Source organism: Hemiscyllium ocellatum, chromosome 7, assembly GCF_020745735.1.
Source record: "Hemiscyllium ocellatum isolate sHemOce1 chromosome 7, sHemOce1.pat.X.cur, whole genome shotgun sequence".
Classification (NCBI taxonomy): Eukaryota; Metazoa; Chordata; class Chondrichthyes; order Orectolobiformes; family Hemiscylliidae; genus Hemiscyllium; species Hemiscyllium ocellatum.
In genome coordinates this window covers 38,102,190-38,117,301 of record NC_083407.1, presented here as the reverse complement: position 1 = coordinate 38,117,301, position 15,112 = coordinate 38,102,190, and the positions used below count along the sequence as shown (strand labels likewise).

General features: G+C 38.7%; 1 protein-coding gene across 1 annotated transcript in view; it reads left to right on the top strand.

Moving 5' to 3' along the window:
• Nucleotides 1-15,112, top strand: part of thsd7ba (thrombospondin, type I, domain containing 7Ba) — a 578,787-nt gene that overhangs the window by 275,941 nt on the left and 287,734 nt on the right. The window contains exons 13-14 of the mRNA XM_060827743.1: nt 3,972-4,226; nt 11,408-11,586. Coding sequence (XP_060683726.1) covers nt 3,972-4,226; nt 11,408-11,586 — 434 coding nt within the window. The remainder of the gene's footprint in view (nt 1-3,971; nt 4,227-11,407; nt 11,587-15,112) is intronic.

The window sequence follows — 15,112 nt, the reverse complement described above, 5'->3', positions numbered from 1 at the left end:
CAAGGTAGTGAAATTGTCAGTTTAAAGGGCATACAGGAGTTATGTGGGACAGCCCTGTGGCAGTCATTGCTGCCGGCAGATCGTTGGTAGGCTTCTGTACAGTGATGGCCACAACACTCAATGACTGCCACAGGGCTGTCCCACCATAATTCAGCCAACTGCAGTACCAGCAACTGCCTCTACTTCAAGTGGCACTCCCAGCTCTAGAGAATTGCTGACCTTTGATTAACCTGCAGCTGTCAGATGCAGGAAAATGCTCCCAAGTCATCAGCAGGACTTATTACTGACCAAGTAAGTGATTGAATGACAATAGCAAATTGGGGAACCCAGAATGAACAAGGCATACTTGCCACAGGCTCTCCAGCCACTCTCAGACACACCACCATAACCGTTGGATTCCATCTTTGGTTTTCCAGGGAGGTAACTGTCCATGCAGGTATCTTTGGTCTGCCTTATTTACCACCTTTTTCATGGTATCTGGGGTGTGGATGGTCTTCCTGTATCATAGTGATTCAAACAGCAATCATGTTTCAGACTGTGAGTTGCAAGTTGCAATGTTTGGAATTATTTCTTTATGCAGAGGTTAGTCAATAAATAGAGTTGGATGAGTAAATGGCTGATTGAAGTCAGAATATTGAGTCTATTTTAGAAACAACTTGAGTGTAGAGCTAAAACAAAAACAAAAGCAAATTACTCCAATGGTGAGGACTATGAAAGAGTGTGGAAGAACATAAATTGGGTAGCAGGAGACAGATAGATAGCAGGTTGGACAAATACAGTTCAAAATTAAAGAAAAATGAATCACTCTATTTTAAGTCAAAGAAATATGTATTGAGAGAAAGAAGAAAGAGAAAAGCTCATCTGATAAAGATTTACTCAGAGTGGACAAGTATAGGAATTGTAATGTGTGTGGTTCGTTGTTTTTGTAAGCAGTGTCATAGACAATAGAATCTATGAGATAATATTGAATTAGTAAAATACACCAGTTTTGCCATTTTTGTAGGATTACTTGCATCTCATAATACATATAAGCAAAAGTAATAAAACGTGCAGGATAAATTCATATCATGTTCTTTGGATGACAGTCAGGCTTGAGAGTTTATTGCTGTATTGGAGCTGAGAGGGTTGAGGAACCACTTGGACAAGATGTTATGATTTGAATTATTTTATTTCCATTATTTAATAAAACATAAAGAGTGGGTAAGAAAATAAATGTTCACAGCAAGACTGAAAGGGGATTCAAATTATTTAATAGTATTATGTGTAAACACAGAATTATTTCCAAAAAAAAAGCTATTCAAGCTAAGCCCAAAAATGTTTGTAAAAATGAATTATATAGTTGTTTAAATATAAGCAATTTGAGCTTTGGAATTGAACAAGACTATAAAGTTAGACTAGTCATCCCATATCGTATGCAATGTAGTAATAGTCTAATGTCATGTCATAACTAATCCTGTTACACATTAGAAAGAGGTGACAGGAATTCATCATGGGCTTGATCGAGGTCTGAGCAATGATGTGCATTTGCCCATAAATTTTCCATGGGTTTTTACATTGACTGACAGCAATGTGTAATCAGCCGAAAAGCAATGCACCTTTCATGGGAGATCTTTTTCCTGTAAAATTAAGACAAGCAACTCTGCATTTCCTTAGCAAATCAGATTGAAAAATTAGTGACAAGCAGCATAAAGTTGGAAGTAGAAAGTACCTGTTTAACAACCTTGCAGTAAAGGCCAAATGCAATTTGCCTTTGTAATTATTTGTTGTACCTGCATGTTAATTGATCATATTGAAGTGTGTCTGAACATTGCATTTAGAAGTTTCATGCCTTTTAAAACACATTCAGTTTTGCTATTTTTACTACCATAACGAATATCTGCACAATTCCATACTTTACCGTCCACCTGTCAACTTTTTGCCTGCTCATTTAATCTCTATATCCTTTTGCAGCCTCTTCATGTCCGCCTGACAGTTTACATTCCCACCTCATCTCAGTCTCTTCATCGTATAGATTCCAAATATCTGAGGGTCCAGTACTGATCCTATGGCACACCAATACATTCAGATTGCCAATATGAAAATATCTGGTTTATCCCTCCCTTCTTTCTTTCTGTGAACCAATCTTTTATACTTTGTCAATTTATCAAATGTCATTTGGAAAACTATGTATGTAGCATTAGGTCGCTCCCTTCTCTTTTTCTGGCTGCCCTCAACAGTTTTCAGAAAGTCTGAAATAAATACTCTATATGTGATTTAGCTTTTGTAACTTTTTGCTTGAGAATCATTCCTTCCAATTTGGTTGAGCCACTTCACATGACCATTGATGTACCCTTTTTGTCCCCAGAGCCCATAATTATTGAGGTGACCGCTCTTGCTGTCCTGCATTCTCCCCATAATGAAGTCTGAAAGACCATGATTCATCTTGGCACTCTCTTTGAGACCTTTCAGTCGTCTCACATATCAACCAGTTCCAACACTAATACCTATAGTTTCCTCCCGTGACTGGCAATTCTCATGTCCTCTAAGTAGAAAAAAAGTAAATTCCCAGCCTAAAGCAGCTCTAGCCTTGATATCTGACTTAGGCCCATTCTATGGACAGACTTTACAGCAGGTCTTTACCGACTTGTAGTGCTACCCTCAAACTGAGCAATAAGGTAAGACCCAGGCTATTTTACTTGACATACCAAAAGTTAGAATTCTGATCCTTGATCTACAGTTGCATGGATTTCCAGGCTTGTGATGGGCCAACTGCTTGACTAACTGTTGCCAAATCCCCTCCACCCCGGACTAGAAATTTCCCAGCTTCTAGATTGACTGTGACACTATCCTCTGATTCACTGGAGTGTACCCTCCAGCCATTAAGTATGTCTTAATCTTTCCATTCATACATTGCTGTGCTTTCCATGCACATACACTATGTTTGTCACATGGACTTTTGGGACATGCACTGCCTCTGACATAGCACGGTGTCACCTAGCAAGTTTCCTTTCTCATTCTCTACAGGTACCAGTGTCTATGCTTCCTTTTGAGCTAAAGATGCACCTGTGAAACAAAAACTGCTGGCCCCTGCCCCGTGTTGCTGTTTCTGTGCGTGGAAGTGCAAACTGTGAAGCTGATAGTGATGCAATAAGATTGTCCAATTATGTGGAGTGATGGTCCAGGGATACGTCCCGTCTTAGTCAGCATGCAGTTGTGGAAGTTTAAGCAAAAGTGAAGAGAAGAAACATTAAAAAGTACTGGAGGAAAATCGAGTACTCATCCAAACTAGTAACAAAGGACCAAAGTCCCCAAGTACTTGTTTGGCTGATGCAATTGAATTTCTGAAACACTAAGTATCTCATTTGAACAGAAATTAATTGGGAAAGCGAAATTAATTCCAATAATTTGGGTAATTAATGGGATACAAATTCTGGTATTTTGGTTTCTCACCATAAGTTGGTGTCCACATGATCTTACAATCTTGTGAATGTTTATTTCAATGAGGGGAATCAGATTTTTTGACACTTGCTTGATTCACTCATTGCGCTTGCAATTGTTCTTTCCACCTCAGAGTGGAAAATTCTCCCCAAGTTGTTAGGTCAGGATAAATTTGCTTTGTTCACCTCTTGTGCAGTAAAAGTGTTTTGTTTAAAATGCCAAACATTGTGTTACAAGTCTTTCAATTAATAACTGAGTTTGAATGTCACCTAACAGTTAATGGTCTATACTGAGATTAAAGGAAAATAAACCGTCAAATAATATAAGAGGCAAACAAAGGGTCATTTATCAGTTTTGAATTTCCACACATGTTTGAGGTTATGCCTCCCACCTGCAGAATTGATGATTGATTTTGATGAGAGTTAAGGACAGAATAAAAAAGAATTGTTTAAATATTTTGCACAAATCGTTCCAAACGCCTATCATATAACATGAGGAAAATAGAGAATTGTGAAATAAATAAAGAGTGTAATTTTTTTCTTCTGTTCAATTAGGAAAAAACAAGAAGAAAGAGAAGTGTCTCAAGGAGCCATTAGTTGAGACCAGGTCTTGTCCATGTGACAAATATTTCAGCCAGCCACAAGGGAATTGGTCAGATTGCATTCTTCCTGAAAACAAGGTGACACCTCAACTTGGCATGAAGGTACAAGGAGATGTCAAAGACTGTGGGAAGGGTGTGCATTATCGAGCCATAGCCTGCTATGACCAAGATAAGAAGTTGGTGAATCCTTGGCTTTGTAGCAATTCTGGTATGTCACAGTTGTTATAAGTCTGAGTAGAATTTCAGTGGTGTGGCATTATTTCATTTCTGCAAGTAATAATTTGAGAAATATTGCAATTTATTTACTTTTTTCTGCAATGTAAAATTTAATTGCTCTGTGCATCAAGGAAAAAGGCTTGGAGGGCAAAAGAAACAAACATTTCTTTTCCTCTCCTGCAACAGAGTATCAATAGCAAGTATTTCCAGAAAAATAAACAGAAAGTGCTGGTGAAAGTCAGCAGATTAAGGATAGGGACATGGTGTAACGATAAACACTTCTTTGACAACATCTTCACAAGAACACACTATACATATAGCAGAAAGATCACAAGCATGTTTTTCAATTTCTCAACATTCTACCATCCAGTAAGTGTTAACTTTGATATTCTAATCCTGACAGAAGGTGCATCCCAAAAAGGCCTTGGAACAAGTCAACTACAGAATGATAAGCATAATTCATTTAGCTCTAAGGTTCTTTTGTCAATTCAGGCTAACTATTCCAACATTGCAAAACTCAACCTAGTTTTTTAGTTTTCAGATACAACAGTTACACATGTATCTGTTCAGGAGGAACTTCATTGTCCCTACCGATTGCAAAGTGGTCTGCTGAAAGCCTCTACACCCCCATGACTACAACATCAATGTGTGATTATTCCAGGGTATAATTGAGAAGTGCAATACAATCAAGGATCCCACTGGCCAACTCCAATGCTCTTAGTTAACTTGCAAATTCTACGACAAGATATTCTTTAAATATATAGATGGACATTATCAAATCTAAACTGAAAGATAGTCTTGATATCGATTTCATACACTTTGGTCACAGTCAAACAAATGAGCAGATTCAGCAAACTATGTCAGATGATGACCAACTCCAGTGAAGATCATTGTCAAAGGGTGTTTTGAATATATCCAACAAGTCAGAGAAAGTATATTCCTGTCAGAGTGAAAGGGAAGGCTGGTAACTAAAGGGAATGCTGGATGACTAAAGAAATCGAGGGTTTGGTTAAGAAAAAGAAGGAAGCATATGTCAGGTACAGACAGGATAGATCGAGTGAATCCTTAGAAGAGTATAAAGAAAGTATGAGTATACCTAAGAGGGAAATCAGGAGGGCAAAATGGGGACATGAGATAGCTTTGGCAAATAGAATTAAGGAGAATCTAAAGCGGTTTTGCAAATATGTTAAGAACAAAAGCGTAACTAGGGAGAGAATAGGGCCCCTCAAAGATCAACAAGGCGGCCTTTGTGTGGAGCCACAGAAAATGGGGGAGATACTAAATGAATATTTTGCATCAGTATTTACTGTGGAAAAGGACATGGAAGATATAGACTGTAGGGAAATAGATGGTGGCATCTTGCAAAATGTCCAGATTACAGAGGAGGAAGTGCTGGATGTCTTGAAATGGTTAAAGGTGGATAAATCCCTAGGACCTGATCAGGTGTACCTGAGAACTCTGTGAGAAGCTAGAGACGTGATTGCTGGGCCTCTTGCTGAGACATTTGTATCATCGGTAGTCACAGGTGAGGTGTAGAAGACTGGAGGTTGGCAAATGTGGTGCCACTGTTTAAGATGGGTAGTAAGGACAAGCCAGGGAACTATAGACCAGTGAGCCTGACCTCGGTGGTGGGCAAGTTGTTGGAGGAAATCCTGAGGGACAGGATGTGCATGTATTTGGAAAGGCAAGAACTGATTCGGGATAGTCAACATGGCTTTGGCTTTGTACATGGGAAATCATGTCTCACAAACTTGATTGAGTTTTTTGATGAAGTAACAAAGAAGGTTGATGAGGGCAGAGCAGTAGATGTGATCTAAATGGACTTCAGTAAGGCGTTCGATAAGGTTCCCCATGGGAGACTGATTAACAAGTTTAGATCTCATGGAATACAGAGAGAACTAGCAATTTGGTTACAGAACTGTCTCTAAGGTAGAAGACAGAGGGTAGTGGTGGAGGGTTGTTTTTCAGACTGGAGACCTGTGACCAGTGGAGTACCACAAGGATCGGTGCTGGACCCTCGACTTTTTGTCATTTACATAAATAATTTGGATGCTAGCATAAGAGGTACATTTAGTTAGTTTGCAGATGACACCAAAATTGGAGGTGGAGTGGACAGCGAAGAGGGTTACCTCAGATTACAACAGGATCTTGACCAGATGGGCCAATGGGTTGAGAAGTGGCAGATGGAGTTTAATTCAGATAAATGCGAGGTGCTGATTTTAGGAAAGCAAATCTTAGCAGGACTTATACATTTAATGTTAAGGCCCTAGGGAGTGTTGCTGAACAAAGAGACGTTGGAGAGTAGGTTCATAGCTCCTTGAAAGTGGAGTCGCAGGTAGATAGGATAGTGAAGAAGCGTTTGGTATGCTTTCCTTTATTGGTCAGAGTATTGAGTACAGAAGTTGGGAGGACATGTTGTGGCTGTACAGGACATTGGTTAGGCTACTGTTGGAATATTGCATGCAATTCTGGTGCCCATCCTATCGGAAAGATGTTGAGAAACTTGAAAGGGTTCAGAAAAGATTCACAAGGACGTTGCCAGGGTTGGACTATCTGAGCTACAGGGAGAGGCTGAACAGGCTGGGGCTGTTTTCCTTGGAGCGTCGGAGGCTGTGGGGTGACCTTATAGAGGTTTACAAAATTATGAGGGGCATGGATAAGTTAAATAGGCAAAGTCTTTTCCCTGGGTTCAGGGAGTCCAGAATGAGAAGGCATAGGTTTAGGGTGAGAGGGGAAAGACATAAAAGAGACCTAAGGGGCAACTTTTTCATGCAGAGGGTGGTACGTGTATGGAATGAGCTGCCAGAGGATGTGGTGGAGGCTGGTACAATTGCAACATTTAAGAGGCATTTGGATGGGTATATGAATAGGAAGGGTTTGGAGGGATATGGGCCGGGTGCTGGTAAGCGGGACTAGATTGGGTTGGGATATCTGGTTGGCATGGACGGGTTGGACCGAAGGGTCTTTTTCAATGCTGTACATCTCTATGATTCTAAGTCCCCAATACAGTTCATTCTTTTGGGTCATTCAAACAGAAACTAGGACCCTCTGAGGATGTAACCTACAAAACCAAACAAGTATAATTTCATATGCTCTGCATAAGACTTGTTAGACTATATATATATGAAACATGTGTATTGGTTACTTCGGTGCAGCAAGGGAAAAAAATAGATTAGTGTTTGCATCCAGATATTGGCATTACATTAATAAAGACGTTACTAACTAATCAAGTGTGTACAATGTTAATTCTATCAACATCAACATTTGAAAGTGACTCTCCTTCCATGTCAGGTTCTTTTTGTGACATGGTGTAAGATTGTGATTGATAATTTTCGTATGCATGATCACAATTTCATTTTGATAATCACTTGTTTCACCATAGAGTCATAGAGATGTACAACATAGAAAAGGCCCTTTGGTCCAACCGTCCATGCTGACCAGATTTCCCAACCCTGTCTAGTCCCACCTGCCAGCACCTGGCCTATATCCCTCCAAACCCTTCCTATTCATATACCCATCCAAATGCCTCTTAAATGTTGCAATTGTATCAGCCTCCACCAACCCTGGCAACATTCTTGTAAATCTTTTCTGAACCCTTTCAAGTTTCACAACATTCTTCCTGTACTCAATACTGTGATCAATAAAAGAAAGCATACCAAACTCTTTCTTCACTATCCTATCTAACTGCAATTCCACTTTTAAGGAGCTATGAACCTGCACTCCAAGGTCTCTTTGTTCTGCAACATTCTCTAGGGCCTTACCATTAAGTGTATAAGTCCTGCTAAAATTTGCTTTCCCAAAATGCAGCACCTCGCATTTACCTGAATTAAACTCCATCTGCAATTTCTCAGCCTATTAGCCCATCTGGTCAAGATCCTGTTGTAATCTGAGGTAATCCTCTTTGCTGACCACTACACCTCCAATTTTGCTGTCATCTGCAAGCTTACTAACTGTACCTCTTATACTTGCATCCAAATCATTTATGTAAATGACAGGAAGTCAAGGACCCAGCACTGATCCTTGTGGCACTCCACTGGTCACAGGCAAATTTCCTTGTTCATGCCAAATTAGAGGTATCATTAAATCAATTTTTTTTCATACTGACTGCGATATTAAGTATCCCGACAAATTGTATCTATCAATGTTCCACAGTTCATTTGTGTACTCTTCAGACATGGGCAGGAATGTTTATTATGTTACCTTTTCTCCTCTCTACCGTCAGTCCAATGGTTTCACAGAGTGCAGTGTTTATTCTCTAAAGTCCATGATCATTCAATATAGAGTGACTTGTCAATATTTTCGGATAATTATGTTAAATGAACATGTTCCTCCTCTAAACAATGTTTTATCCTCAGTGGCAGCTCTCATATTTGGGAGACAGATCTACATATTTCTTCCTCCCACACACTCATCACTGATGTGTATGATGCATTGTTGGAAAGAAGGGAGAAAATGAAGCAAGAGTATGAACAACAAGAATGCATACATGTTTCCCAATTGTGCTAGGACAAAACTTAATCCTTGAGATTTTCATGCAGTTGCATGAGTTCATGAAAAGATGTGTCCAGTCCAAATCATTAGACCATATGATTTTCCAACGGGCATTTCTCAAGTCCTCCAGAGAAAATGTGGACATTCTAAAATTGCATACTATCAATCATCTGGATAACAGTGACAAATCAATAAAGAATGACAATGTAGTTACTGAAGATATCATACCAGACAACAACCACACATCTATGACAAATGACACACATCCATCTGCCATGACAACCAGCACAGCATAGAATGAAGTTACACATCCAAGTTGTAACAACAGAATAAGAGACCAGGTTTTGTTGTGTCATGTGTCTATCAAGACGTTACCTGAGTATGTTGAGACAACATATCCAAATATATCTTATAGATGTTTATCGGAGAAAATGATTCCCGGATTTTATAGGATAAAGGAGCAGTCATATCATAGCATAGATTCTAACCCAGAATGGCCTGTAAATTGAAGCAGTTACATATTATCACAACACTTTATTGGTCAGAGTTAGGAGGTCATATTGCAACTGTACAGGACATTGGTTAGGCCACTGTTGGAATATTGCATGCAATTCTAGTCTCCTTCCAATCGGGAAGATGTTGTGAAACTTGAAAGCGTTCAGAAAAGATTTACAAGGATGTTGCCAGGGTTGGAGGATTTGAGCTATAGGGAGAGGCTAAACAGGCTGGGGCTGTTTTCCCTGGAGCATCAGAGGCTGAGGGGTGACCTTATAGAGATTTATGAAATCATGAGGGGCATTGATTGGATAAATAGACAAAGTCTCTTCCCTGGGGTGGGGGAGTCCAGAACTAGAGGGCATAGGTTTAGGGTGAGAGGGGAAAGATATAAAAGAGACCTAATGGGCAACTTTTTCATGTAGAGGGTGGTACGTGTATGGAATGAGCTGCCAGAGGAAGTGATGGAGGCTAGTATAATTGCAACATTTAAGGGGCATTTGGATGGTATACATAAAGGAAGGGTGTGGAGGGATATGGGCCAGGTGAGACTAGATTGGGTTGGGATATCTGTTTGGCATGAACAAGTTGGACCAAAGGGTCTGTTTCCATGCTGTACATCTCTATGATTCTATGTGATATTCTGGTGTCAAGACACCCATTACACATTTTTAACGCAATGGAGTTAGTTTTGTGTCTTTAATCAATCAGCTCTATATATGATGTGATGGACCTGGTTTTGGATTGGCGTAGACAAATCAGAAATCACACAACATCAAGTTTTAGTTCAAAAGGTTTATTTGAAATCACAAGTTTTCAGAGCACTGTTCCTTCATCAAGTGAATTTCAAAAGTACTCAGAAAGCTTGTGATTTCAAATAAACCTATTGGACTACAACCTGGTGTTGTGTGACTTCTGACTTTAGCTCTGTGTATGTAATGGACAGTATCATCAGCAAGCATAGAATTCAGAGAATGTATGTAAGTCTATGATATTTTAGCCATGGAAATAGATTGTATTGTTAATAAACTTCAATACATTTCACTCACAAAATCCCAACTATCTGTGGTATAAGTTACATGGGCTAACACATACAAAACCACAAAGCATGTTAATAGTGGTGAATCAAGACAGTAGGCTAGATTTGAGTTGCTTCAGCATGAAGCTGACATAAACATGATGAACCAAACAGCAATTTTTTTAAGAGCAAAAATATCGCGGGCAGAATATTGAATCCATGTTTATCTGCAAGCCACTGCAAGTTTTCATCAGCTCAGAAAAAAAAGAGAAACAGAAGTGTTATTGTGGACATCATTCAGCAAATTATTGAAACTTATTTCTGTGTTTAGGGAATTAGAAACAGGAGTAGCCATTCAAACCCTAAGTCTTTTCCACCATTTAATTTGATCATGATTAATTTATATTTTCTTTATCTACCTGCCTTGTGTCCATATCTCTTAATGCACTGACCTAATAAAAATCTATCTATCCCAATTTTGAAATTTTTAGCTGCCATAGCCTCAATAACTTGATTGGAGAGAGAATTCTAGATTTCTGCAACTATTTGTATGAAAAGTACTTTCTGACATTTCCTTGAGCAACCTAGCTGAAATTGGTCTGGACTTGTCCATGGAATGAGACTTCTCTTTATTTATACCATCAATCCCTTTAATCATCTTAAACACCTCAGTTAGATTGTGTTAAATCTCCAGTAAAGAAACCCAGTCTTGTGCAAACTATCCTCATCATTTAACCTTCTTGTCGTCATTGTTTTCAAAGTCTATTTCATCACTAAATTGAAGATGATAAAATGCTCATTTAAAATTAAATACTGAGCTGATCATTTTCAACGTAATGTATTAATTATACAATCTATAATTTTACTCCCTGTCGATAGAGTAGCTGAATTAGTATTCAGTAAAAATAATATGAAGAATATGTTGTTTATGCTTTGGCCCACATGATATAACTATATCTGAATCACGAACAAAACAAATTAATTTGCCTTATAATTATATTTTTTAGTAATATTAATTTCTGTAATAGCAGGAACTCAGAGAAAATCATGCTTCTACATTACAATCTGAGATGTAAGTTACTTAAATACACGTGTGTCAAGCTTGTAGAATACCTGGCTGTACAGTATTAAACACTAAATTATATTTTTCTTTTAATTAATTAAATTAGGGTATATTGAAGAGACTTGCAATTTGCCATGTCCATCTGACTGTAAGTTAAGTGAATGGTCAAACTGGTCAGCGTGTAGCAAATCCTGTGGAAGTGGAATACAGATCAGATCCAAATGGCTGCGGGAGAAGTCATACAATGGTGGCCGCCCCTGCCTTAAGCTTGATGTGAAGAATCAGGTGAGCTATACCAACAATGAAGTACGAAGTGCAGCATTGATCATTAATGTTTTATTGGTCAGTACTCCAATTGTTGTTTATGTACTACATGTGCTTGAACTGCTAATTTTCTCCTGAATAAATAGTTTCCACATCTTGGTGTAATTACATACATTTGATCCTTCCAAAGCCATGCTGAAACAGTGTAACCATCCACAGGTAGCATATGCTTTGAATGCACCATTATTAGTTAGCCGTTCACTTCCATTTATTTGTGCTTACTTTTTGAGTCCACTCTTTTAATTCCATTGCATCTTATTTCCATTCATCTGACTATTCAACCAAAAGAAAATAAATAGCACTTTGGTAGAGGAGTATATTGCCAAAAGGCAGTCTAGCATACAACAGCCTTCCATCACGTTTATGTCTTGTATGAGGGTCACTTCACTAACAGCTTAATTGAATCCAATAAAATTAATCACGCATATGGGCTGTGGGGAGTTGACTGAGCAAAGCAGTGGCTGTGATTTTATTTTGCTAAGAATAGACTTGGAAACAAGTTTGGCCAGAACAGGAGTTTGTCATTGAGACAGAGTGGATCTCAGTCTGCAAGACCAGATCGGTAATAGACATATGTTGTTTTGAGAGAAGCTAAGTGAGTTGAATACTCAAGAGGCACGCAGGTTGTGCAAAGCAGCTGAGTGGCTTCAAGGATATTGAGCTGAACTTTGGATTCCTTGTAACTATTTTCACTTCTTTGAATTTCACATCTTTGTCAGGCATGAAACTGCAGATTTTTCTTATTTGGAAATGGCACAGAAGATTTTACAAATGTGTCCAGGATAATCACAAATGTGTCCAGAGACACCGTGCACGGTAAATGAGGAGCCACACGTTAGTGATTGTCACCTGGCGAAAAACAGTGAAGCAGAGGAGAAATATGGTTGGCCTTTTCAGTTTAATGCAGGCATTTCATCAGGAAAGAAGGAAAGTTATCTTTGTGTGTATCCTACTTCTGTAAATTAAACAAAATTAAAACAATTGTGCACAAGCCAACAGTTATCGATGTTGTACCAATTTTGGGTCATTTTGTCAAAATAGGAACTAGGCTTCTTTGATATCTGATTTCTTCATACAGTTTTCCAATGATTTTGTCAGTGTTTTTAAAATAATTTCTCAGCTTCTACTGTAGATAACATGCATATTAACAATCGATTACCTTACTTCATGCAATGTAAAGAAACTTGGACAACATGTTTCAATGATTAAATAACATCAAGGAGCTCACTGCCCTTATTTTGTTTACAGGATCAAAAATCCCTGAATAATAACACAAGCCTAATTCAGGACATCCAAAAAATAAATAGGCAGACTAAGGTAACAATACCAGATGAAAGCACCACTAGCAATTATACTGATCGTTATCACTGTCATTTTGTGTACATATTTGTATGTGTTTAGTACTTCGTTAAAAGTATATTAGTCAGTAACTCAATAATAGTAATACTTTGCTTGATCTGTAGTTTGACTGGAAAGTTCATTTCAGCCTCAGGCTTTCAAACACTTTAATACCTTTTATTACTTCTTTTTAATTTACAGTTTTAAACAAGACCAACGGCATTTAATTTGAAGATAAGTAAATAAGAGATAACACAAATATCACAAACTTAAAATAAGTCAAAAAGCTTAATAATTTTTGTTCTATTAAGTACAATACGATTAGTATAACTGTATTCTGGGAATCATACATAAAACTTTCTTCAGTACATCAATGACATCATTAGTGCTGCTTGCCTCTCTTATCTGGAAGGGGAAAAATTAATCAATTTTGTTTCTAATTTCCATCCTACTCTCACCTTCACTTTGTCCATCTCTGACTCCACCCATTCCTTTCCTTGATATCTCTGTTTCTATTTCTGGGGATAAGTTAGACAACAATATGCTTCGCTATTCCATTGACTCTCACCGTTATGTTGACTATAAATCCTCACACCCCACATTCTGGAAAGACGCAATTTCATTGTCCCAGTTTCTCAATGTTTGTCGAATCTGTTCCTGCTTCTACAAGGGGGTCCTCTGAAACATCCACCATCTTCCTCAACAGCGGATTCTGCAGCACCATGGTTGACAGGACTCTCAGTGTGTCAAACCATCTCCTGTACTTCTGCCCTTACTCTTTCTCTTTCCTCCCACAACAACGACAGGGTCCCCCGGCACTCACTTACCACCAACCAGCATCGACATCCCAAAGATTATTAGTTGCCATTTCCACCACCAGCAGCAGGATACCACCACCAGGACATCTTTTCCTCTCCCCTCCCTTTGTCAGTTTTCCGCAGGGATGATTCTAGGAAGAATAGCATCTAATGTTCTGATTGGAGACCCTGTAGCCTTCAGTACTCAATATTCAATTCAATCATTTTAGGGCATGAACACCTTCTTCCACGTCCTTCCCCCAAGCTCCACATACCGGGGCTTGTCATCACATGGATTGTCACCACAATCAATTCATTGTTGACCGTTAACAGTTTCCAATAGCAGCTAATAATATCCCCAGCCTGACCATTATCCACCCCTTTGTCTGCCCAAATGCTGTTTCCTCTCTCTGGGCTCCATCTCTCCCTATCCTTTACTCCTCCCCTGCTCACTCCACCCTATCTTCAGCCTATATACCAACATTTTTTCTATCTACAATTAGTTCTGAAGAAGGGTCACTGGACCTGAAACATTAACTTTTGTCTCTCCACAAATGCTACCAACCCTTCATGTAATTGTTAATGTAATTGATACCTTACATCACTGTTACCTGCATAATCATCGATTGTGATGGCCCCTTGTGTCAAGTTTGATGGATGAACACTCTCTCCCTTTATCTTTAGTGCTTATGAAGACAACCAGTTTAGCTTGTAGCACTGTATGTATTTTACCAATGATGAAAGAATTCTGGTGCCCTAGCCAGTTTGCAACAATTAAAACTGCATGTTTAAGTCACCTTGAAGAAACACAACCATCTTCATCATAGACGAGTCTAGACAGCCGTAAATACATTGACCTTTTCCATGAAAATCATTTACAGCTGCCAGCTCAAATACAATTTTGAATATTTAATTTAATGACATGTGAAGACAAGGTGTTTGACATTACAGGAAGGGGGACATTGACTATTCTAATGTACAAAGTTAAAAATCACACAACACCAGGTTCTTGTCCAACAGATTTAATTGGAGCATTGCTCCTTCATCAGGTGGTTGTGAGCAGCGCTCCGAAAGCTAGCTCTTCCAATTAAACCTGTTGGACCATAACCTGGTGTTGTGTGATTTTTAACTTTGTATACCCCAGTCCAACACCGGCATCTCCAAATCATATTCTAATGTAAGTTACAGCTTTACTCATGTTTCTGTCACTTCAGCTGTGAAGGCAAAAGAATGCCCTCCAAATGCATGCTGCAGTGGCGATGAATAAGAAAGTATCAAAGGAATCTGTGTGCTGAACATACCTACCCCCTCTTTTAATGACTTTTGTTCATGTAAGTTTGTAAACAAAAAAT